Here is a 24615-nt window from a genome sequence, read left to right as displayed (position 1 = left end):
TAAGATTTATTTAGAAAAATATGTTGAGCTTTTATAGGGAAAGAAAAAAATTATATATTTGTATTTATTTAGACTCAATATATTTTCATCAGCATTTCCTATTGATTAATAAGATTTTGCTTTTGATAAAAAGAAAATAAATAATGTTTTTTATATGATTTAACAAGATTTTGTTTCTTTTACACTCTTAAACGAATCAATTACAAGTAATTCACTATAAATATTATTAAATTAAAAAATATATCGAACAAAATTCTATCTAAGTAGTCAGTCTATCATTTAAAACGTAGAATAAATAAGCTTCAAATTTAACAAATCATAGTAAGGGATCATGATAAATAAAAATATTTTTAGCTCTGACCAGTCTTTAGATTCGCCGATATAAATTCGTGGAAAAAAAACCTATGGTATTTAGTTGTTTACTTACTGCAATATTCTCAATATTTTAATTATTCAAAATATTATTGATAATTTTTTTTATTTTTTAAATTCATTTTTTTTTGTACAAAATTCTAGGTTTTATCTAAAGGATATTTTGCTGTAAATGCTTTGGATGTTGTCAAGTATTTTATAATTCATATCATAGCCAATAATAAAAATTTATCATTATATGCTTAAGATTACAAGTTAATATATTCATTTAATATTTAAATAGGAAGAAGATAAAAGTCTTCTCACATCTAATAATAGAAAAGATATATCGAAAAGATTAATTTCCTAATTTAAATCTGAAAAAGACAACGCAGTATGGCATTACATTTTAAATGATTGATTAATGTTTTTATGAATTCGCATTTATTATATTTTAGATAGAAGATCCTTTGTAAATTCTTATTAGACTCTACATAGATGATGACAAAGAAACGATATTTTAGCTTCTTAATAAAACAAGGTAAAAGAATCATTTAATAATCATAAATACTAATATGCATTTCCTAAATAATAGAATTAATCCAGATTTATCTGAAAAGCATATTTGGAGAGATGACTTAGAGTTCTATCTCCCTTAAATTTGTAATTTCTTCGTCTTTCACGAAGAACTTAAAAACGATAGCCTCAAGGAATTCCTAAAGAAGGCAGGTAAAATAGACTTCTTCTTTGGTCATATGCTGTGCTTCTATTTAAAAAGTGTTGCACAAACTGTAAACAAAAACTAGATTCAAGACATTCCATAGTAAGTTAATTTTAATTATTTAAAATATATGTTTGACTAAGTAGATAAGGAAGGATCAATAATAATTAATATAGAATTTTAATTTAAGTAATATGATTTTGAAAATTTTTAATTTTTTTTTTTTGAATAGAGTATGGAATGTTTTAAATGAGTTTTTCTCAAGTTTCGTAGAATTTTATTCTAGTAAGCAATTAATGTCTGCTGAAATGGTTGAAAATCTTGCTATGGGAAAAAAATACGCTGTGCCTTATAAGCTGAATAAATCAAATAATGGAAATTCAAATGAAGCAAACATGAAAATAAAACAGGAAGTGATTTCATCTTATGGAACTTCCTATTATTAAAGACATAAGATTAACATTTTACCTGAAGACATTTCATTATAAAATTACATTAACATCCAGGATTTTATTTAGATTAAAGAAAGAGTTGAATCTAGCTAAGAAGTAGAAAACATGGATAATGGTATTCCACCCGAAAACCAAAAGCTGAATAAAGAAACTGAAATTAATGGTAATGGAATGGAGCATGACTTAAATAATGGTTTTTTAAGTACAATTTAATTTTTCAATGACTTAATGGACATTTCTGATAACTTGAAATTTTCTGATCCTAAAATTGTATCCTTACGTTATGAATTGTAAAAAATAAATTAGCAACTACCAGCTGCAGTTTATGTACCTTTCTTTGCAAGTAAGATAATTAATTCATTAAAATAATGAAATTGTATATTGTCATCATTATTAAACTGATAATTTATGAAAATTTTTTTGTTAAAAAAAATATTTTAATTATATTTCAAACAGATAATTATCGTAATCATGTTGTTTTGAACATTGTCACAGAGGAATGCAAAGTATTTTCCACTAAGGAAAGAAGTCCTTTCTATATTTGCTTGGAGCTTTATCGTTCAGAAGAACCCAGCAAAGTAGACTAAAACTCTCCTATAATTTATACTTAGGAAAGATTAAAAAACGGCGATGTAAGATATAAGTGGAGCTATGATGAAAGACTCTCTTAGCCATTAACTGTTAATGTAATTTGAATTAAAACCAAATAAAAATGAAATAATTTCATTTATTAATAGAATTAAGAATATTAATCTGTAGTAAAAGATATAGAAACTGGTAATAAGCCTAATTAAAATACTAAAAAGAGTAAATTAATATAATTAATTTTAATTTTAATAAATTATCATAAAAAGATATAGGAAACAGCAGTGATTTCTTAAGTACAAATGCTGCATTACTTGATAGGAAATCAGAGAGTGACGATTAACCTTAAGTAATAATGTAATCTTTGAAAAGTGAAGTTGGAAATCCAGAAACTAAAAAGACTTTAGATATTAGAACCTAATCAAAAACACTGGATGTCACAAAGCCTAATTCATAAAGCATTGCCTAAAATGGAAATAGTAACAATAATAAGCTTACTATTGGATCCAGCAGACATAGATCATTTGGAGAAAGCATACAAAACGAAGTAACTTTAATATTATATATAATTTTAAAAAAACCTTCAATATAAAAATTAATTGAAATATTTAGGAAGTTTCGGGTATTTCTTGTGTTTATGAAAAAGGTATGAGAGTTCCTTCTCATTATAATTTGAAGGATTTAGCATAGTAGAGTGCAAGTTAAATAGAATTAAATAATGATCCCAACAAGAATATTTCCATACCTTAAAATAACAAAGAAATAAATATAAATAATTCAAATGAATATTCTGAAAGCAATTTGAATCAGACTAATAGGAATTAGAGCGAATCGATCCCATAATCTGTAGAGTCAATCAAACCTTCCAAAAAATATAATAATTAAGTTTCAGATGTTTTAGATTTAAATGACGATAAGTTCAAAGGACTTAAAAATTTGTTCGGAGAAGACTCCAGAGATTAAGAAGCTAGAATAAGAAAGCATTCACCTTTTGGGCACTTCAAAAGCTGGAAACTTGTGCATATGATAGTCAAAGTAATATTTAAATGATTTATTGTTATTGTTTAAAAATAAAATTTTCTACTTCTAAAATTAGACTGGAGATAATATAAAGCAGGAGTAATTTGCCGTCCAGCTGATATACTAATTTGATTAGATATTTAAAATGGAAGAGCTCGATTTAAAATTGACTCCTTATGAAATTGTATCTCTTGGTCCTTAAAGTGGTATCTTGGAGATGGTAAAAAACTCAATCACCTTAGATGGTCTTCTCAAATAAATTCATAGTTACAAAGAAATTAAAGATTTGCGTCACTTTTTCTAACTCTACTATGGAAGCCAATTTAAAAAAGCACAATATAACTTCTGTTCATCTCTAGCTGCATACAGCTTAGTCTGCTACTTCTTACAAATTAAAGATAGACATAATGGAAATATTCTTTTACACAAAAATGGCCATATAATACATATTGATTTTGGATTCTTTTTATCAAATGCTCCAGGTAAATATTAATTAATTAATTATAAAATTCCATGTAATATTAGCATAAATTAAAATAAATATTTTCTTAAACTTAAACCAAGCTAAAATCAAATTTCAAATAAGTTTAAAATTAATTAAATTACCTAAATAAAATAAAGGAATTAACAATAATTTATTGAATGTTTTTAAAATTAAAAAATATGAAATAAAAAGAGATTTAAGTTAATTTATTTAATTTGACTCTATTTTTTAAAATAAAAACAAATGAAATTTAAATTTTAATGATAAAATTTATAAATTATTTTAATAATAGGAAAAGGTCTTTCAATTGAATAAAATGTACCTTTTAAGCTTTTAAGTGATTATATTTCAATTCTTGGTGGTATTGAAAGTGATATGTTCTAGACTTTCAGAAGGTTATTCTTTTAGGGATTCTAAGCAGCTTGCAAGCACCAAGATAAAATATTAATTTTAGTAAAAATGCTTTACTCTGGACATGGTTTAACTCTTCCTTGTTTTGAAAAAGGTATTTACTTGTTTTTTAATAAAAAAAGATTAACACATTTTAAATATTTTAGGTGAGTAATGCATTCTCGATTTAGAACAAAGATTCAATCCTCCAAATATATCAAACGATGGTGAACTTAGTATGCATTGTAATATGCTTATCAACTAATCTTTGGATAACTGGAGAGCTAGATGGTATGTTTTATATTTTAATATTGTAAGATTTGAAATAATAAATTAATATTTTTATTATTAATTAAAAAGGTATGATAAGTGGTAATATTTTTGCTAGGGAATCTTTTATTGAAGCTAACTATTCTTAAGTTTTAAAAGCAAAAATAAATTCAAAATTTCTAATACAAAAATTTTTCGGTATTAATAAAATCTATTAAAAAACTAATTAAATAAAAATATTCTTTTAAATAAATCAAATAAGAATTATTATAAATATTATAAAATTAATATCTGTTTTCCTTAATGCTAATTAAGCAATAAGGTTAAATTTATATTTAAATATCTGATATGTATGTATTATAATAAAAAACCTTTTTTTAATCAATTCATAATATCAATTTAATAGCAAATAATTTTATATTCTTTTTAGCATAATAAGGCCATTTTTTTTACAATCATATGATAATGATTTCTAAATTAATTGCTTAAGGCTATTTCTACCAAAATTTATTTAAAGTGAATTAAACATAATAAATATCTTTTTAGATACTCTTAAAAAATTAATAAATTAGTAATATTTATACATAACTGAAATGAAAAGTATACTAGATTTTCTTGTCAAATCTCATGTTGAAAAGATTAAACAGCCCATTTTTAAACTTTATTCATCTCAAATAGAAATTTTGCAAGAGCCTATAGATTTTTATTTGCAACTTCATGTAAAAAAAATATTATTTTAAGATGTTTTGTGATGAATTATTTCACATAATATATACATATTGATTAAGTTTTCATAATTTTTATAGAGTAATTAAGTAAAAATTATGCTATTATTAATAGAAAGGAGTAAAGTATTCTTCCAAAAGAATCTTGATGAGCACCCTTTATTTCGGGACAGGCAATCTTGAGAAATATTTGGTAGCTTAAATTGATAATTCTATAAAAAGAAACAAAAAACTTAAAGTAGGAATGCTAATGGATTACATGAGAGGTACATAGGTTCTTAAAAATTAATAGAAATTTCGAACTATAAAAATTCATCTAAATAGAAAATAAAATATGCATTTTTTTTAATTAAATACTTAAAGGTAATCGTGTTAACAAAAGATAAGAAAGTTCTCGAACTCTTGTAGAGAATTTAAAAAGAGATAATCTACATAACAACAATGTAAAGCTGGCATTTTACTATAATCCTTCTACTAATAAAATATTGACTCTTGATAGTGAAAGTGGTTTAAGAGAAATCTTCGGAGTTCACCATATGAAATTCTATGTATTTGATGATGATATTGTATTAACAGGGTATTTATTAATTAAGTTTTTAATTTTTATTTTTAAAATTAAGTGTAAGCTTGTAAATTTAATAAATCATATTATTTAGGGCTAATTTAAGTGAAGATTATTTTGTTGAAAGGCAAGATAGATATTTTTATATCAGAAATGCTCCTGAATTAGCTAATTACTTACAAGATCTATTTGATGTCATCTCTAATAATAGTTATTAAATTCACGAATCTGGTGAATTAGTTCTTTTTAACAATTAGCCAAATCCTGTCAAATAAACACAAAAATTCATTAAGGTTTTCAAAAATCAGTTTAAAATGTTCTTATATTCTAATTAAATCGAGCCTAAAACTATTTCTTTTACAGACTAAAATTTAAAACCTTAAAATTCAGAAGAAGTAATTGAATCAATTAAGCTATTTCTAAATAATCAATTCATCAATAAATATATAGACAATTTTAAACCAAGAAAATATGGATTCGAAAGTGACAGACTCACATGAAACTAACTAAGAGGATTAATAATAATAAGTAGAAGAAGAAGAAGAACCTGAAATTATTGATATTACTCCTGATAATTATTTTTAAGAAAATAAATAAATTTCGCTTGAGCTATAAGAGAAAAAAGAAAAAGCTACTTAACTGTAAAAAAATAATAAACTTTTTGAAAAATTTGTTAAAAAAAATTTTGAATAGACTTTAAAACAGCTTCAATGAAGTGGAAATACACTAGATCATGAGAAAACTAGAAGATACCCTATTCTACGAAGATAAAAGAAAGAGTGGAGAGTTAGCTGAGCTAGGTGGACCAGTTTACTTTTTCCCTACTGTAAAATAAAAAAAAATATATAGCTAATTAACAAATAAATTAAAAAATATAGATTTAACTCAGTGCAATAAATCATATACAAGATGAGCAATTCTTTTTAGAATTTTTAGATTATATTGGAAGTAACGAAGGCTATTAACTTAAATTTGCAAGTGGATATATGAATTTTACAGATAAAATAATCCAAAAAATAATGAATAGCAAATTTTAATATTAACTTGATCTTTTAACAGCGGCTCCTTAAGCTAATGGCTTCTTTGAAGGAGGAAGAGTAAAAAAGCACATTCCATTTTTTTATAGATATTTCGAGTATAACTTGTTGAAGCTCGCCTTAAAATTTAACAGAAAGAATATTAGAATTAATGAGTATTCAAGAGGATAGTGGACATTTCACTCAAAGGGGCTTTGGTTGTATGAAAACTAGGTATAAAATGGTGAAAGTAATTATGTTTCTAATCCATATCCTGTATTTACAGCTATAGGAAGCAGTAACTATTGCAATAGAAGTTATTAAAGAGATACTGAATTGCAATTCTACATTTACTCATAATGTAATAAATTTTCAAAGGAATTGCATATAGAAAACGAAAGATAATTTAACTACTCATAAGATGTAACAGAAAAAAAATTATCTTATAAAGAATACGGATTAAGTTTATCAGTTGTAGCTTTTGCCAAATTTTTAAGATCCTTTTTATGATTTGTAAAATAAAATAAATTTTTTTAATTTATGAAATAAAGTTAAAAATTAATTAATCTTGACTTTTGTATAAAATTTTAACAAGGAATAGTTGATTTTATTTCATTTTTCTTTTATTTTTTTAATAAAAGTAACAGCTTGCTTTTTTAAGTGTCTGAATAAATATCTCTTTTAATTTTATAAAATGATTTTTTTATTAATTATTTAAATAAAAATAAGTTGGAGCAAAAATAAATTTAAAAGATTATTAATTATTTACCAAATTTTAAAAAATATTTTTTCATTTTCATAATATCAAAAATTAACTATAATTAAAGCCTATTAAATTAAATTTTTTATAAATCTGCTTTCATCAACAAGTTTAAATTTAGTTTTATTTTTACCAAATTTTTTAAAAATGTTTCATTTTATTAATGAACTAAAAAAATTTAATTTACTTTTTTTTCACAAAAATCACTAAAAATTTAAATTAAAATATGTTAAATTATTTTCAATAAAATATCTATGTAAAAATATGTAAAATGTTTTCTATTTTTGGCTTTTCTTGAAAAAGGATAATTTATTTTAATAGAGATAAATGTGTATTAAAATTTTTATTTCAATTATTTTGAGAAAAAAAATGAAAATTTATCAAAACATTAAAATTTTATATTTAAATATTTCCTATTTGATGAATAAGTTGAAAAAAGGTCAAGATGTAACATATTAAGAGAATATGCAATTTTTTACAATAAAGTTAATTGTAATTTATATTGAAGTTTATAAGCTTGATTCTAAGATCATATTTCATTTTAAGCTTTAGTTATTGAATATATTAAAGAGTATCTGCTATTTTTGAGCTAAATTTAAATAAGGAATTTTAACAAACTCTACAATAAACTTCTTCAGGCATACGATTTATTTATTCAGAAGCTTTATCAGATCTTGAAATTAATTTGCTTAGGTAATATTGGCTTTCTAATTCTAATTTTATCTTTACCAGAACCTGGGAATCTTGGGACAGGAAGATTAAATTCTTCTTCTTTGATCTTCTTATCTTCCAAGATTTCTTTAACATTCTATTCGTGCCATTTGGGAACATTAAATTCTACTTCGGCTCCTCTTTCTCTAATATTTTCCATTTTTTTAACAATTCTCTTAGGAGGAATAGTAGATCTTAAGTTGATAGGATAATTTTGAGGGAAGACGTGTTCTCTAATTTGAAGAGGAGTTCTATAGATACACTTAACACTACCACCCTTTTCTTTTATAGCCTTAATAACATTTTCAGAGGCATCACTCACTTCAAAATGAAGAGGTCTATCAATTGTTTTCAAACCCTTTACAATATTAATAATTATTTATTTATAATTTTATGTTAATTTGCTTATATTTATTTAATTTTATTAAAATTTCCTAATTTAATATAACTTACTCTACCAACTAATTTAACACCGTATTTGGCAGTACTAAATACACCAGCATCGTGAAGAACTTTAATAGTAATAGGTTTAGTAGAATCTATTCTTCCCTTGTGAATAGCATACATAATTAAACTCATATTTATGGCTTTAGGACGTTCTTTATTTCTTTTTTTAAGATTATTAATTAAATTTTAAAATAGCTTTAAATAAACACACACATCTTTCTCATGTAGATTGAAAAAATAATAATAAAAAAATATATTTTATAATTAATTTTTGATTTATTTTGAATTTCACTTAATAATAGAAGTTTAATATACTTAAATAAGGTGGAAAGATTTTTTGTAAATAGAAGAATTGTGTTAAATAGTTTTAATTGAAAAAATTTATTACATTCTTGTAATACCTAACTTAGGCAATCTTCTGAACCAAGGAGTTTGACCACCTTCAAATCTGGGAGAAACACCACCACCAGATCTACTATTATGACCGTTAGTACCCTTTCCTGCAGTTTTTCTAGAATTTGCATATTTAAATAGGAATTAAAATATTGCATACAATTTTCATATGAAAAATTTTTAATATCTGTATCAAAAGCAATAAAAATTATTTTAAATCAATTACCCCTTTCCGGATCCAATACCTCTACCTAATTTCTTAGCTTTTCTTCTATATCCTATTTAAATTTAAAATTAAAATCTTTTCTAAACCTTGTAAGAGATATTTTGATGTTTAAGATGCAAAAGAATCAAATAGTCTAATTTTGAAAAATCAAACCTGGATTATTCCATAAGTTGTTTAAAGTAAAAGGCAATAATTCGTTTCTATGAGTAGGTACATCATTTGGTCTTTATTTAATGCAAGAAGAAAATGAATAGACTGAACCCTATAATAATGATCTAATGTTATTAACAGGGAAGCTATTTCTTGAAATATATTAGCTAGCTTTTAATAATAAATTCATTGTGTTAATTTATCCTATATTCTTTACTTTTTTAATTTTACTAATATTTTATAAGAAATTCATTCACTTTTATAAAACATGATTAATTAATTCATGGATCAATAGATCAATTAATTAATCTATGAATAATTATCTTAAGTTTCTACTAATTTCAATACAATTATATTCTTAAATGTATATTCTTAGTATTTAATATTCTGTATCATTAAAACATATCTTTTCTTATTTATTGAAAATTATATCAATATCATCTTATAATTTATATAAATTACAAATAACTCTTTTTACCCTCAAATAAATTTTAATTATAAATACACTGCCTTTATTCAAATAGTAGAATTAAATTAATTTGCAACATTTTTTAGCTCATCAAATATTATTTTATTTCACAAATTCAGTGTAATTTTGATTTATTTTTATAATATAAACAAAATTTTTTTAAAAATTAGATATGTAATTTATATAAATAAATGATTTTTTACAACTAAATTAAATATAGCTTTTTTAATCAGATGAAACTAATATTAAAACTTTTAAATAATAAACAATAAATAAAAAATTATTTTTATTAAAGTTAATGAAATTAGCTTTTATTCAAATTTTTAAAGAAAGCTAGAATTCAAATCGAATTAGATATAAATAAATCTTATTAAAAATATTTCGTAAATAATGAGTATGCACATTAAAATATTTAATTATCATAATTAAGATATTTATCTATCATTAATTGAAATCGTATTTGTCATTATTTTGTTTAAATTATTCTTAGTTAGAAAATATTCTTAGAAATTTTAGTTTTATTTAGCATTTTTCAAAAGAGGACTAATTACTATTAAGATATTTCTAATATTTAAAATTTTAAATAATAAATAGAATATAAAAAAGCACTTATATTAGAATTAATTCAATAAATAATTGCTAAAATATCTAAAAATAAATATAAAAAAGCATTGAATGGTTTTAAATATAAAAGTTATTTATAAAAATAAGTTTTAAGATCAAAATTAACCAAATCAATTTTTTAGTATACATAAATTAAAATCATATTTATTATTATTTATTTCAGATCTTTCTTCATTTAATTCATTTAAAGATAATTCAAAAGATTTTTGTTTTATTTAACATTTATAAAACAAAAATGTGCTTTCAACTTATTATAAATTTTATAATAAATATTATTTGATAAAAGTAAATATATAATCTAAAGAATAAATCAATACTGTTATCACAAATAAGTAAGTTCTGTGGCATAAGTTAAAATTATTTTATTTTTAGTAAAATTTAAATAATTTTTGCAATTATAAAGAAAATCTTTTAAAAATTAAAAAAATTAAACATTTTTTTTGAATTTATATTATAAATATGGCTTTTTCTTATGAAAAATAAGAAAATTTAATTCTTTGTTTGATTAATGAAGAATTTTAACATTTAAATCAGAATTTTACATAAGGATATATAATGATTTGAAAGTTTTTATGAAAATCAAATTAATTAAATTAATAATTTAGAAATTAATTATTACAATATTAACAGAAAAAAAAAAATGCAATTAATTAAAAAAATTTTTGGTTCATCTATCTATTAACTACTGTTTTTATTTTTTCTTATTATCATTTAATTTATTTTGTATTTTTTTGTTAATTTTATTTATTTATTAGGGTTGTAATTATTTATTTAATTCCAGTATTAAAATATTTTTTAGTTTTGTTTGTTTGTTTATTTTTATTTATTTAGTTATTTTTAATAGGATTTAGATATTTTTATATTGTTTTTTTTATTTTTCTTCTTTAAGAAGTAATTAGTAATTTAGACATATACAATTTAGTTAGTTAGTTAATTATATTTTATTTATTTATTTTATTGTTTATATTATATCATTTATTTGCAGCATTTTATATCATCATCTCAATTAGTATTTTATAGGTATAATAGAATATTTTAAAGAAAAGAAGTCAATATTGTGTTAAATCATCAAACTATTCCTCATTTTTTTTTAATTTTGACAGTGTAATAGTTTTTTTACTTAGATCTATTTAACTAAGTTTTAGATATTTTGTTTTGATACTCCGAATATTATATGATGATAATATTAAAGATCAAGTATAAAAATGAAATAATTTAAAGCACCTACGTCTGGAAATGTTAAAAACTAAAATGGAGAAAACTCCTATCGATTCATTTTTTATTTTAAAAACTTTGCGTGCTTTAAATGTACTCTTATTATACTGATAATTCCATTTTTCAGGAATTCTAAATATTTTTTTTTATCAACTTGATAGTTAATTTTTTAATTCTTAATTATTTATGAAAACTTTCTTTTTAGTTTTTGATTTATCTAAAACAAAATACCGTTAAAATTTTTTCTTCTAATTAAAAATTTTTTTCTTAATATTAAGAAATTTTATTTGCATTATTATTATATTCCGCATAAAATAAATTGAATCATAAAATAATCAAAAAATCTGTCATATAAAATTTAGAACTAATATATACATCCTTCCATCAAGACATTATTAATTCCAACTTAAATTTACTTTTAATTAACTTTAAAATTATTTTTATTTCAATATTCTGTTTTCCTTAGTAAAATAAATGTATTCAATGCTAAATTATCTTTTATTTTAATTATTAAATTATAAACTATCTTAGCTTTATAATTACCCTTTAAAATGCAATCTTAAGATTTTATAGTTTTTATTTTTCAATATTTGTATCCAGAAAAAAAATGGATAACTATCTTGAAAACAAGCATTTATTTTGTAAATTAAATTACATAAATATATAATTTTATTATGATAATAAATATATTGTTGAATCTTTTAATTTTCTTATAAAATACCTATCATAAATAATAGATTTCTATTTAAAATATATTAATATAATAAGTGAAAATTATAATATTTTTCATTACTAATTATCTATTTTTGATAATTATTTTCATTTTCGTAAATCTATCTCAATGTTTTTAACATTTAAATAAGATAAAAACAAAAAAAATTCGATTACAAAAATTGCAGTAAAAAATTTAAAAATAAAATGCTTATTAAGATATCATTTAGTTAAATTTTGTATTCTAGAAAGTATTATCGAATAAAAAATAAAATTATTTAAAGAAGATTATCAAATTAATAGTAAACTATTCCTATATTTTACTTGTGTAAAATAGTTAAATCTAAAAATAATAAAAACAAATTTTTTATTCATTGATTACAATTTATTTAATTTTTAGTTTAAACAAACAAAATTAATTTAGCAATTTAGTATTTTAAAATAATTTTATTTTTTCAAATTTTAAAAATATTGCTAAAAGCATAGATTTATAAGGAAGGGGGTGAGCAAAAGTACAAAATACAATTATGTCTATCAAAATCAGTAATAGAGCTTAAAGAATATCAATTTAACAAAAAACAGGCTCAAATAATTATAAATATTCTTCACTCTAATATAATCTATCAAATTTAAATCAAAATCATTTTTAAAAATTGTTTAGCTTTGTTAATTTTATTATTAGAAATTATAATTATTTATAAAGTTTTAAGTTAAAAAAAATTAATAAATTTTTACATTTTCCAGATTAATTTTTTTAAATTTAATACAAAAATAAAGGTAAATAGATACTAAAAGATAGATTTAAAAATAATTTATTTTAAATAAGAATATTTTATTTTATATCCTTAAAAAATTATAGATTTTTCTCAATATATAAATACATAATTATGCTTAATTAATTAAATTCATACAGAGTATTATAAATCATTTGTCTCATTTGAGAATACTACTAATAAATGAATTAATATATAGTTATAAATATTAATCTTTGTAAATTAAAGAATTATCTTTTTATTATAATATTTCTAATAAAAAGTATTTAACATTTAATTAGATATTTAGTTGGCAATATTATTATTGAATTTACAAAAATAAAGAGAAATAAATATAATTTAATTTTAGCTATAGATTTTAAATTAATTTAAAATAAGAAAATAATATTTAATATTATTAAAAAGAAATAGAATTTTCTTAATCTACAAATCCACAAGTAAGCTTAATTAATAAAATACATACTTAAATTTTTATGTATATATAGTAAATCATCATTTTTTAAGGGCTAAAATTTTATAAAATTGAAAAAGAATCCCAGGCAAGGGTAAAAATTTTGGGAGGAGGTGACCTTAATAAATGAGGATTTACAGTAAGTATATGATATATCATTTATATTATTTCAAAATACTACAAATAAGTAAATTATTATTATTGTAATTTTTTAATTTTTAAAATTTATTAGAAAATCTTTTCAATATATTTCATCTAATAAAACAATTATTATTATTTAATTTAATATAATAACTAATTATATCTTAATTCAATACAAAATAAATATTTATAATTAAAATTTAATTTATCTAAGGATTAAAAACAAACTATTAACTAAGAAAATAATATTTTATTTAATATTATTAAAAAGTAATAGATTTTTCTTAATATATAAATTCTAATATGCATAATTAATACTTATGTTTTTATAAATTTGATACACAATTTTTTTCATATCAAAATACTATGAATAAATAACTAATCATATTAAATTTAAAGATATTCTTTTTAATTTGATATTTCTAATAAAATATTCAATATAAAGAAAGAAGGATTAATCTTAATATTATTAATTATTATTTCGAAAATTTATCAATAAAAATTAACATTCCAAAAATATTTAAGCCTTTATTTTTTGTTAGTAATTAAAAATTAAGTTAAAATAAGAAAAATATATTAAGAATAATTAATAAATTATAATAGAAATATTATGTAAATTTTATTTAATTTTTTATGAAAAACTAAATTAAAAGCTAAGAAATCTAATAAAAAAGGATAATAAATCGTTTATTTAATATAGAATTTGTAAATACATTAAGTTATTTTTATATTTTCATAATAAATATCTAAATTAAAAAAATAAAGAATATGTTAATGAATGACTTTTTCTAAATACTTTTAGTCAATGTTAACTAGTAAATTATAATACAATTTTAGAAAAATATTATTTAAAGTATTAAAAATTAAATTAAAAGCATAGAAACCTAATATAAAGAAAAAAAATAAATGATTTAATTCATATAAAATTTGAAAATATTATTTTTATATTTAGAAATAGATATCTAATTTAAAAGAATATAATAAAATGATATTTTATCTACTTATTTTCTTAATGAATAACTAAATAGTTATTTTTACTCAGTTTTTTTGTTAAAAATGATAAATTACTAAATTATATTTCTATTTTTATTCTATTTTAATTTAAAATTTTAAGACAAAAAAGTGATTATGAATCTTGTAGGAAAACAGCTCACTCAAATATAAAATAATTTTGAAGTTTTTTAAAATTTAAATATTTTTAATATTAAATTTTATTTAATTTATTTTTTTATTTTTAATAAGTCTTTTTATAAACTGAAGAGAAATATTTTATTTGAATGGTGAAAAGATTTTTTTTATTGGTTTGTTTTAAGTTTTTTATTTTAATTTTGAATAAAAGATTTTTATTTTTTTTAAGGTTTTATTAAATTTATTAAGATTTTGTTTTATTTTTATTTTACTTATTCTAGTTTTCTTACTTTTTTTTTATAAATTCTATTAACTGTTTTTATTTTTCTTTTTTCTAAACTATTTTCTTTTACTTTTTTTTCTTTTATTTTTACAACTTTGCATTCATTTTTTTTTATTTTTTATGTTTTTTGAAGATTTTCTTAGTCTTATTTTGAAAATGTTTTATTGCTTTAAGGGATTTCTGAGCTTCTTATGATGGTTTCTTAATACCTTTTTTTAAAGTTACTTAAAATTAGAGTTTTGGAAAGAAATTGAGAAGTAGTATTTTTGATAAGTTGATATAACATCATAGGTTCATTTTTGCTTCTTACTTGTTCAGAAGAAGCATAGAAGGAATTGAAAGATAGTTAAATGTTTTTGATGCACCAATTCTTTAATAAGAATTTTTGAAAGAAGAATGTATAGAATTGCTCAAAATGTGCTATTTTGTTTTCTCAAAATATTTCGTTAAAAACTTAGATCAGCTGCAAATCATTCTTGTTTAAGAGAAATGATGATTAAATAAACATAGGTTCACTGTACTTTGTACATTTAAGTTTATTTAATGTTTTTAATAGCGGGATTTATTCTATTTTTAAAAACTATGAATATGGCAATTCAATATTTCAGAACTATTTTTACTTGTTTTTTTTCTTTTCTTTAATGTTTGATAATTATTTTGTTTATATCTTAATAGCTATTGATGATTTATGTTTTTGAATGGTTTATTTTTCTTAATAAACTTTATTATGAAATTTATTTTTAACGGATTTTTAATTTTTCATTTCTTGATTTTTTTCATAAAAATTTTAAGTAATTTAAAAAAATTAATTAAAAAGGAAAGATCTTCAATTTTGAAATAATTTAATTGATTATAAAACAAAACAAATCTTGAAAAAAACAAGAGAAAAAAATTATAGCTGATAGAATCAAAAGAATAGGAATATGATAGATATCATTAAACATGTTTGCATTCTCAAATTTTTTAAATCGCCATTAAAGCCATTATTGAACCATCCATTTCAATAAGCCAGATAAGTTTTTTACAAAAAAATGGAAACAAAAAACGAAAAAATTCATCTCAATCAAAGATGAATCATGTCAGTAAATAGGTGAAATCAAATATTTCTGAAAATTCAATTTCGTTTAAAAATGCAAACAATCCTGATTCAAATTCTATTGAGCACTCATATTCATTTGAATATAAAGGAAAAATCAAAAAGTCCCATCTCTTTTTAAAAACTTCAATTCTATATTTTATTTAGAAATAAGTTTAAAATAATTTAAAGATTTTCCTAAAAAGGAATCATTCCTTACAATCAGACAGACTACTTCAATATCAATCTCCACTCTCTTTATATAAATTAGAACTTATGAATAAAACGATAAAATAAAAAACAACACATTAAACAATGTTTATATATCATCTCATCTACTCTATAAAATTAATAAAAAAAAGAAATTAAAAAAAATCTACTTTAAAATAAATAAAAATGATAATGCTGATCTTTGTTTCTATAAAATAGTCTTAAAAAAACAAAAATAAATATACAAATTAAAAAAGTAAAAAAAAGAAATATAAATTTTGAAACTAGAACATTAAAATCAACTGATTATTTTAAATTTTGAAATAATTTAATAAATTACCCAAAATTTGTTTATAAAACTTAACTTGCATCTCATTATTTTTGAAATAAAATTTTATTTTATAATAGAATATTTTTTATAATAGAATAATTTTAAAAAAATAAATTATTTATTTTTATAATAGAATAATTGTATTTTTTATAACGAAATTATAAATTGAAAAAAGCTTTTTTTTGTATGTATATAGGTAAGTAACTCTTTAATATAAATACTATTATATAATAATGTTAGTATTTTTAGTTATATGATTATCAATTATCTTAATTTTCATTTATTTTTGTTAAAATATAAATTTATTTTATTAAAGAAAATACATGATTTTAAATTTAAGTAAGATTTTTGTAAAAGAATTTTGTGAGAACTCTCAATTAAATTAAGTTGAGGTGAATTACTTACTTTAATATTCATGTATTTACAAAAAGGGGACAGCATTATTTCAGGCTATTAAATACTTAGAGACCTTTTTGATTAATTTTTAAATCCTCATCATTTTACTTGTTAACGGCAAAGAGGACACGATTTTTTCACTGCCACCCAATCCCTTAAACAATTATTGTGAAAGAAATGCTAGCAAGATTTTAGCTTTATTATTTTACTCTATTTATGAATAAATTCTTAGAGACATATAGCACAAGTGATTGCTGTATTTTATATTTTTTATTCCAAATTCTAACTACTTTAAGAATTCAAAGCATTAAATTTTATATCGCTATTAGAAGGCAGTTCAAAATAAAGCTCTGTAAAAATTTAAGGAGCTTGCTCAAAGCTTAATTGTTGTTGATCTCCGCTCATTAGATTAGCTAAAAAATTTAGAGATTTTAGGCATTTGTTAATCGTATAAATAAGGTGTATTTGGAATATTATTTAAAGTAAAATAAACGGTGAAACGAATTATTGTGTTAGTTATCTTAATAATGAAAGATCATTTTCTCCAATCTACGAGATAGGAACAACATAAGCACTAAATTATATAATTTTTTCCTGAGCAAATGTATATAGTAAAGAAAAAATAAATAGTAGTAGCGATAGTAGTATATTGATTATCTAAAGTATCTTACATTTGGGAGCAATTTTTTTTGATGATTCAACATAATCAGGATTTACATATCCTAAACCAAATCTTTCAATGAGCTTCTTTCTAACAATAATAATGAATAAGACGCATAGTACATTTATAAAATAGCTAATATAGAAAAGTATATTTATGTAACAAACTACTAACAGACTGATTTATATTATGCTTATTATTAAAATTAGTATTATTCCTTAGCACATCAATAATAGCCTTACCTTCTATTTAATTTGGTAATATATATATATTAACTACACTTAATTATTTACTAAAAATGATAATTAAAAGCTTTATTTTATTGTTCTATGGTTATATTAAATATTTCGATTATTTGCTTTTTTTTGAGTGCTCAAATAAATTAAAAGAAATGTAAATGTAAAATGGCTTTTTTTATATTCAATTCATAAATTAAATATAAAAATAATGTAATATGGTAAAATATTCTATTTAACTTAATTTTTAAATATTTTTTTTTTTTGTATTTCAAGGGTAGGTTGCAGATTTATTCATCCATATAAAGTTAAGACTTGGCAAGAAATCTATTTAATATTGAAAGAAGGGGAAAAAAAAATGAATAATATTTAGATAAATAAGTTAACTAAAGAAGCAAATCAAGGAAAATAAGAGAAATACTTAAGAGTTGGTTACTATCATACATAAAATGATCGTAATAATTGTCATTAACAAATCAGCTTGCTCTATTACAATAGAATTAGTACTACTATTCAAAATCTGACTAAATAATGCTCAAATAGCTTGCTAAGATATCTTTAAATGGAAATATATTTAGAAAAGTATATGTGAAGAGGATGATTTTTGTATTTTCTTATTTCTACTTAACTTATCTAAACTAAAAAATAAATTAATGAAAAACAAATGTATGTAATTATTTTATGCCATTCACTTATCTAGTCGTTTTCAAACGACGAAATTTTTGAATGGCATTTTGCTATAATTTGATTTTATGAAAGTAATGATTCGCTCAATCAGTTGGTAATTAAACCACAATAGTAGGCTCTACCATTTATAAAATCAAAGATGCAAAAGGGATAGACAAAATAATTTTTGTAACCTAATATGACTCAGTAATAGAATAAATTTCCTTAGTAATACTAGGTATTCTTTCTTACTGTATCTTGGACACAAGCCAGGATCTTTTAGTTATTGTAAATAACGCAGGAAGATGACTTAAATACACTAACAATGAACTCAAGGAGAAATAAATTTTATAGAAGACGATAATCCCATATAAGAGGATGAACGATTGAGGAAAGTCTTGCATTTCAAGACTTGTTAAATTAAAGAAGAAGAGGAAAAAGATAATGAATAGTGCCCTGCAATTTACTACTCTCATCAATCAATAGATGCAGCTTTATTTATCCGTATAATTAAGACTTGATAAGTTATCTATTCAATATTCAAATAAAGAAAAAAATTGAATACTATTTAGATAAATAAGTTAAACTATAGAGCAAATCAAGGAAAATAAGAGAGATACTTAAGAATTGGCTACTTCTACGCTTAATTATTTAAAAATCAAAACAAATGTAAATGTAAAACGGCTTTTCTATTATTTAATTCATAAGCTAAATATAAACAAACTTTTTTACAGTAACTTTTAATTAATTAATTTATGAAAAATTAAAAGTAATTTATTTATAATTAAAAGTGTTTTATTTAATTAAGTATAATTCAATAAACATAAAACACTTTTAATTATACATAATTTACTTATACAGAATATACTTTAATTATACAAAGCAAGGGTGGGTTAGGAAAATTGATTAGCTAATACAGTAGCTCGTACTAGCAATAATCTTTATTTATATTGTCAGATAGATAAAAATTAAAATTTGGAGCTTTTGTGGTAAACTTATAACTGTATAATTAATTTTCAAAAAATAAATTAAAAAATTTTTTTTGCAGACCTTAGAACTTCTATTGAAATTTGATTAAAAATACAATTAAATAAGATTGAATATATAAAAACTACAAAATCTTAAATAAAAGAAGAAGAAAAAAAAAAATTTAAGCTCATATAATAAAAATTAATAAAGATATTATCTCATGCTATGCAAGTCTATCATTTTTACTGCCTGCACCTCCTTATTTTTCTAAATGATACACATGCTTTGATGATTGGAAAAACGGGAGTAGGTAAGTCTTATTTGAGTAATTTGATTTTAGGAAAGGAGTGTTTCTCTACTTCAGCTGATAATACAACCAGAAAATTAGGCTCCATTATCCGCTCAAATAATTGGCTAACCATCATTAAAACATAAGGTCTATTTTATGGAAAATAAAAGAGCAAAAACCTGCTAAATAACATCATTTAGATAATCAAAGATGTAAAAGGGATACACAAAATCATTTTTGTAACCTAATACGGCTCAGTATTAGACTAGCTTTCGTTAATAATACTGGGTGTTCTTTCTTATTGTATCTTGGGCATAAGCCCAGATCTTTTAGTTATTGTAAACAAGTCAGGAAGAGAATATGAATACACTAAAAACCTAGAACAAAAATATAAGCATTTTGGAGACTAAATTTTCATAAAAGAGGAATAGTAACTGAATAAAGATATATCTTATATGTATGAGAAAATCAAATATTGGTGGGGTAAAGATTTTATTCTTTTAGATGTTAAAGATTTCAATGCTTGCTAATCTAATGAAGAAGAAGAAAAATAAAAATAATTCTGCTCATTTTAACTATGCTAAGAAATCTTTTATTGCAGCTTTATTAGTCAAGATTAAGTAAAGAATTGGTAAGAGTTCTATTCAGCATTCCAAAAAAAGGATATAAAAATATAATACTATATAGATTAAGAAAACATAATAAGGGAGGAAATCAAGAAAAATAGCAAAAAGATGAATATCATAACTATCCCTATTAGTAAGAGATCTTTCTATGTTTTATTATAGTTTCAAAATAAAATCTGATGAATCTAAGTTCGAATAAATCAAAAAAATTACTGATGAATACAGAAAGTATTTAACAACAAATAATATAAAAAAGGATGAAAAAAATATATAAATAATAAATAAAATCCTCAAAAATCTTTGAATGAAAGAAGAAATTAAAAAAAAGAATTCTCAATCAAAACAGACTTTAAGACATACCATATTTTGTAATATCTATGATATAAGATGAAGAAAATAGAAGAGAAGAGATCACAAATACTCAGAACATCTTTGGAATAAATTTAATAAAATTAAGATAAAGTTTATTATATGTATTATGTAGTTTCTTTTGAGCTTTTATTGATAAAAATCTGTTTTGAATTTGTTAGAATATAAATAAATCATATTTTTAAAATCTTGATCAAAAATAAAAATATTTCATTAAGTATTTTATTTTTTATAACCACTTTAAGATGTTCAAACACTGGAGGTAACATATTCTTTTTTTAAACTCAACAATAGTTAATAAATAAATTTGGATTTATAATTTATTTTACTGCTAAAAACTTTTTTTTAAATTAAGAAAAGTTTCCTCTTAAACGATAATAATGGGTATACTGAAAGCTTATTTACAAAATGGATTTAATTATTTATTTTCTATAAATTTTTGATAAATAGATTATCTTAAATTATTTTAAACTATTAATAGTGGACAATTGAATAAGCCTTTTACGTAGAAATAATATTTTTTAATATGGAAAATTTTTTAAATTAAAATAATTACTATATAAATAAATAAGTGAATAATAATATATATCAAGACATAAAATTATTAGCCCATCTTCCTTTTATAACTTAATTAGATTATGTGTAAAAAGTGCCTTAACCATGAATTTTATCTTATTTAAATCCACCTACATATCTTTCTCCATTAGAAACAAAAAGAGTACCAAATCCCTCTTTTTAATCACTCTTAAAGTCACCCTCATATTTTAACCATTTTTCTTACAAATTATTAAAATTTTTATAATCAAATGGTCCTTAGTGTGGCTAAACAGAGTTATTATAAAGTGTACCATAACCATGAAATTAATCATCTCTCCAGCTACCATCATAAGCAGTAGAACCGTCTGGGAAATACAAAGTGCCTTAACCTAAAAATTAATTTTTAATTAAAATTATATAGAATAAACTAAAATTATAATTACCATTCATCTTTCCATCCTTCCAGGAACCTTCATAATAGCCGCCATTGTTATAATAATATTTACCCTTTCCATCTCTAACTCCATTTCTCACTTCTCCTTCATATCTTGAACCATTTTTATAATTTTCACTAATTTTTTCCCTTCCTAATTCTATTCAAAAACAGCTTAGTATATTGTTATAATAGAAAATAATAATTACTTGTTCCTGCCATACTAGAAGTAAAATCTAAACCTGATGTACCTGATAGATAATTACCAACTCCTGCGCTTGAAAATCCTAATCCCATCATTGGAGGAGGCATTGAAAACTAACCTAAGAGGTTATTGTTGCTATTTAAATTAAAGTTTGAATTACCTCCTAGTCCTAATATATCAATGCCTTGGTTTGCATTTTAATGTTAAGAAATACCAAAGTTTGGAGCATCGTCTGCAGCTCCTATTCCATCGATAATAGAAAAATTATCAAAAGGTTTACTTGCCACCAAATTTAAATTGTTTGGTTTTACACTGTTTAATACTTAAGGAGCAGGCTTGTGAGTCATATAACTTTGATTCAAGACAGAAGCTGTATCGCTTTAGTCAGGATTTTAGATTTGGAATTACGCTTAAGCTTAATAATTATGATTCAAAATAGTTTTAAACTTTGGATTTCTTTAATTTTTTTCAAAAAGAGTTTGGAAATTAGGTCTTTGAATTTCATTAATCGTTAGCATCTCTTTAAGCATATAATATAAAGAGTCGTGGTACTTAGATTTAATTTCATTCAATCTATCTTGAATTTTATCTTCTAAAACCCATGCATGATAGTAATCAAAGCAGGAGTCTGCACTTAATAAGCTAGCAGCTTCAAGTATAACCATTCCAATACAAAAAACATCAGATTTTTATTAGTCATGAATAGGAGTTTCGATATGCCTTTCTAAACCCTATATTAATTAAATAAATTTTAGATAATTAAATCATGCTATCTCATTATATTTATCTAATTATTAATTCATATTTGACAAGATTATCTTTTTAAATTTAATAGATTATTTAATTAAATTTAATTGATCACTTAAGTAAGTAAGCTATTTTTGCTAATGATTATAATGATTTTTATTTTAAATATTTGAAAATATATGAAAAAATATTCTTCTTTACATGAACTTGAGCAGGTGACAGAATAATACCTTTATGATTGTTATCTTGATTATTGAAGACAATGTCATAGTTAACTTCATAGTTAAAAAGACCAGGATCTGCTACTTTAAAAGAACCATATTAAGTGATATAAACATTTTTACTTCTTACACATCCATGAGTAATATTAACACTATACAAATATTTCATGCCATTTATCAAACAATATGCCATATTCCAAATTTCATCTTCAGAGAAATACAATCCCTTCTTGTTGCGATTTTTTAAGTCTGTGGCTAAATCAGTAAGCAAATAATCGAAAAATAAATAACTCTAATTTATTTATAATAACATATGTAAATATACTTGAATTAATAGATATTCAAAAAGTAATAAATCTTAATAGAGAATTCTCTTAAAAAGCGTTAAATTAAAGAGCATACTTTGTAGATAACAGAACAGAATGCATCTACTGCCTTATGAACAATATCTTTTTTATAAATTTCAAAAATATAAAGTCACTTTTATTTAGTTTTTAAAAAATAAACTCTATTTTATTTAAAATATCTTTTCAAAAATCAACATGAAATGAGCATTTCAAATAAGGAATAAAATAAAAAATGTATTTATTACATCTCAAACGAACAATGTGTTCATGGTTAAGCTTAATTCTTCTTATAAACTATTACTGAACTTACTCTGCTTCTGTTTCAGAGCTACTTTCAACTATTTTAAGAACAACTATTTCTTTTTATATCTTATGCTCAAGTATTTAAACATCCCCTTTAAATATGATTTTAGAAAACTATATAAATACTTTCAGAATCAATTTATTTTATTTTAATTTACTTACCATACCATTTATCTTCTGCTTCTCCTTTAAAGTCAAATTCTTTTAATACAATCATTAATTCCTTATTTGAAGTTTCTCTGATCAAGCAAGGATTCATCATTCTAGGATCACATTCCGTGCATTGGTGGCAATCTTCGCATTATAAACAGTTACCACAACCTTCTTAGCAATCTTTTAGTATTTTTTAGTTTTCGCAATTGCAGTTGCATGCACAATAAGGCTCACAAATGTTACCCATATTTAAAGATTCAATAAATATTTACTTATTATTAAACTATTTTTAAAATCCTATAAGTTATCTATATGTTTTGATTAATATAAACTTATTGTATCAAATTTTATGAATATATTATTTATTTTATTGATAAATTCAGATTTTATATTTTGAAATCAACTATTTCTATTAAATTTTTATCAACTCAACATTAAATGAATCGTTAATTTCTTTGATTTTTTTTGAATTATTTTATACAAAATTTTTAATTTTTAAATTGATTGAATGAATATCTTTTAGAATAATAGTTTGGCTTTATTCCCTTTTTCTATCCCTCATTCATTCATTCTCTATAAATTCTACCAAATGTTTTTTTACATATAATTATTAAAATAAATATGTTCATTTTAATAACTCTTAGTAATTCATAAACACATATTTTATGAAAATTTGGATATTATTAATCATATTCTTAAATAGGAGAATCTAAAACATCCATATAAATTACCATAAAATCAAAAAAAGGTTAAATATTTATTAATTTTATTCAAACTTAAGAA

At 21.3% G+C, this 24615-nt stretch overlaps 8 protein-coding genes across 8 annotated transcripts; 5 read left to right on the top strand and 3 right to left on the bottom strand. All coding sequences in view use genetic code 6, as the record gives it.

The window, feature by feature from the left end:
- Positions 1–331: 331 nt before the first annotated feature.
- On the top strand, positions 332–4406 carry TTHERM_00136219 (phosphatidylinositol 3-kinase; the record flags this gene model as incomplete). Its single annotated transcript, XM_001470823.2, has 14 exons — positions 332–407; positions 517–563; positions 656–745; positions 810–892; positions 947–1174; positions 1305–1867; positions 1981–2210; positions 2262–2331; positions 2379–2656; positions 2722–3144; positions 3206–3611; positions 3906–4118; positions 4171–4294; positions 4364–4406. The coding sequence occupies 14 exons, from the start codon at positions 332–334 to the stop codon at positions 4404–4406; spliced, it is 2874 nt and encodes a 957-aa protein (XP_001470873.2).
- A 460-nt stretch (positions 4407–4866) lies between these two features.
- Positions 4867–7086, top strand: TTHERM_00136230 (phosphatidylinositol 3- and 4-kinase family protein; the record flags this gene model as incomplete). Its single annotated transcript, XM_001019704.3, has 7 exons — positions 4867–4992; positions 5114–5264; positions 5362–5575; positions 5655–5955; positions 6011–6201; positions 6254–6386; positions 6439–7086. The coding sequence occupies 7 exons, from the start codon at positions 4867–4869 to the stop codon at positions 7084–7086; spliced, it is 1764 nt and encodes a 587-aa protein (XP_001019704.3).
- A 917-nt stretch (positions 7087–8003) lies between these two features.
- Positions 8004–9453, bottom strand: TTHERM_00136240 (ribosomal protein L15, putative; the record flags this gene model as incomplete). The annotated part of the gene is made up of 5 exons (XM_001019705.1): positions 8004–8405; positions 8501–8654; positions 8883–9005; positions 9114–9165; positions 9267–9453. The coding sequence occupies 5 exons, from the start codon at positions 9451–9453 to the stop codon at positions 8004–8006; spliced, it is 918 nt and encodes a 305-aa protein (XP_001019705.1).
- A 5348-nt stretch (positions 9454–14801) lies between these two features.
- Positions 14802–15347, bottom strand: TTHERM_000136239 (hypothetical protein; the record flags this gene model as incomplete). The annotated part of the gene is made up of 1 exon (XM_012798517.1): positions 14802–15347. One exon carries the CDS (start codon positions 15345–15347, stop codon positions 14802–14804), a length of 546 nt encoding a protein of 181 aa, XP_012653971.1.
- A 780-nt stretch (positions 15348–16127) lies between these two features.
- Positions 16128–16625, top strand: TTHERM_000136238 (hypothetical protein; the record flags this gene model as incomplete). Its single annotated transcript, XM_012798516.1, has 1 exon — positions 16128–16625. One exon carries the CDS (start codon positions 16128–16130, stop codon positions 16623–16625), a length of 498 nt encoding a protein of 165 aa, XP_012653970.1.
- A 372-nt stretch (positions 16626–16997) lies between these two features.
- TTHERM_000136237 (hypothetical protein) lies at positions 16998–17321 on the top strand (the record flags this gene model as incomplete). The annotated part of the gene is made up of 1 exon (XM_012798515.1): positions 16998–17321. The coding sequence occupies one exon, from the start codon at positions 16998–17000 to the stop codon at positions 17319–17321; it is 324 nt and encodes a 107-aa protein (XP_012653969.1).
- A 2506-nt stretch (positions 17322–19827) lies between these two features.
- On the top strand, positions 19828–20697 carry TTHERM_00136270 (50S ribosome-binding GTPase; the record flags this gene model as incomplete). Its single annotated transcript, XM_001019708.2, has 1 exon — positions 19828–20697. The coding sequence occupies one exon, from the start codon at positions 19828–19830 to the stop codon at positions 20695–20697; it is 870 nt and encodes a 289-aa protein (XP_001019708.2).
- A 777-nt stretch (positions 20698–21474) lies between these two features.
- On the bottom strand, positions 21475–24079 carry TTHERM_00136280 (protein kinase; the record flags this gene model as incomplete). The annotated part of the gene is made up of 7 exons (XM_001019709.1): positions 21475–21812; positions 21867–22016; positions 22066–22792; positions 23010–23321; positions 23432–23478; positions 23622–23771; positions 23842–24079. 7 exons carry the CDS (start codon positions 24077–24079, stop codon positions 21475–21477), a joined length of 1962 nt encoding a protein of 653 aa, XP_001019709.1.
- Between the last annotated feature and the right edge of the window lie 536 nt (positions 24080–24615).

This window comes from Tetrahymena thermophila (assembly GCF_000189635.1).
Source record: "Tetrahymena thermophila SB210 genomic scaffold scf_8254582, whole genome shotgun sequence".
In the NCBI taxonomy this organism is placed as follows: domain Eukaryota; phylum Ciliophora; class Oligohymenophorea; order Hymenostomatida; family Tetrahymenidae; genus Tetrahymena; species Tetrahymena thermophila.
The sequence above is the reverse complement of the archived record's forward strand: the minus strand, read 5'-3'. Positions and strand labels throughout refer to the sequence as shown.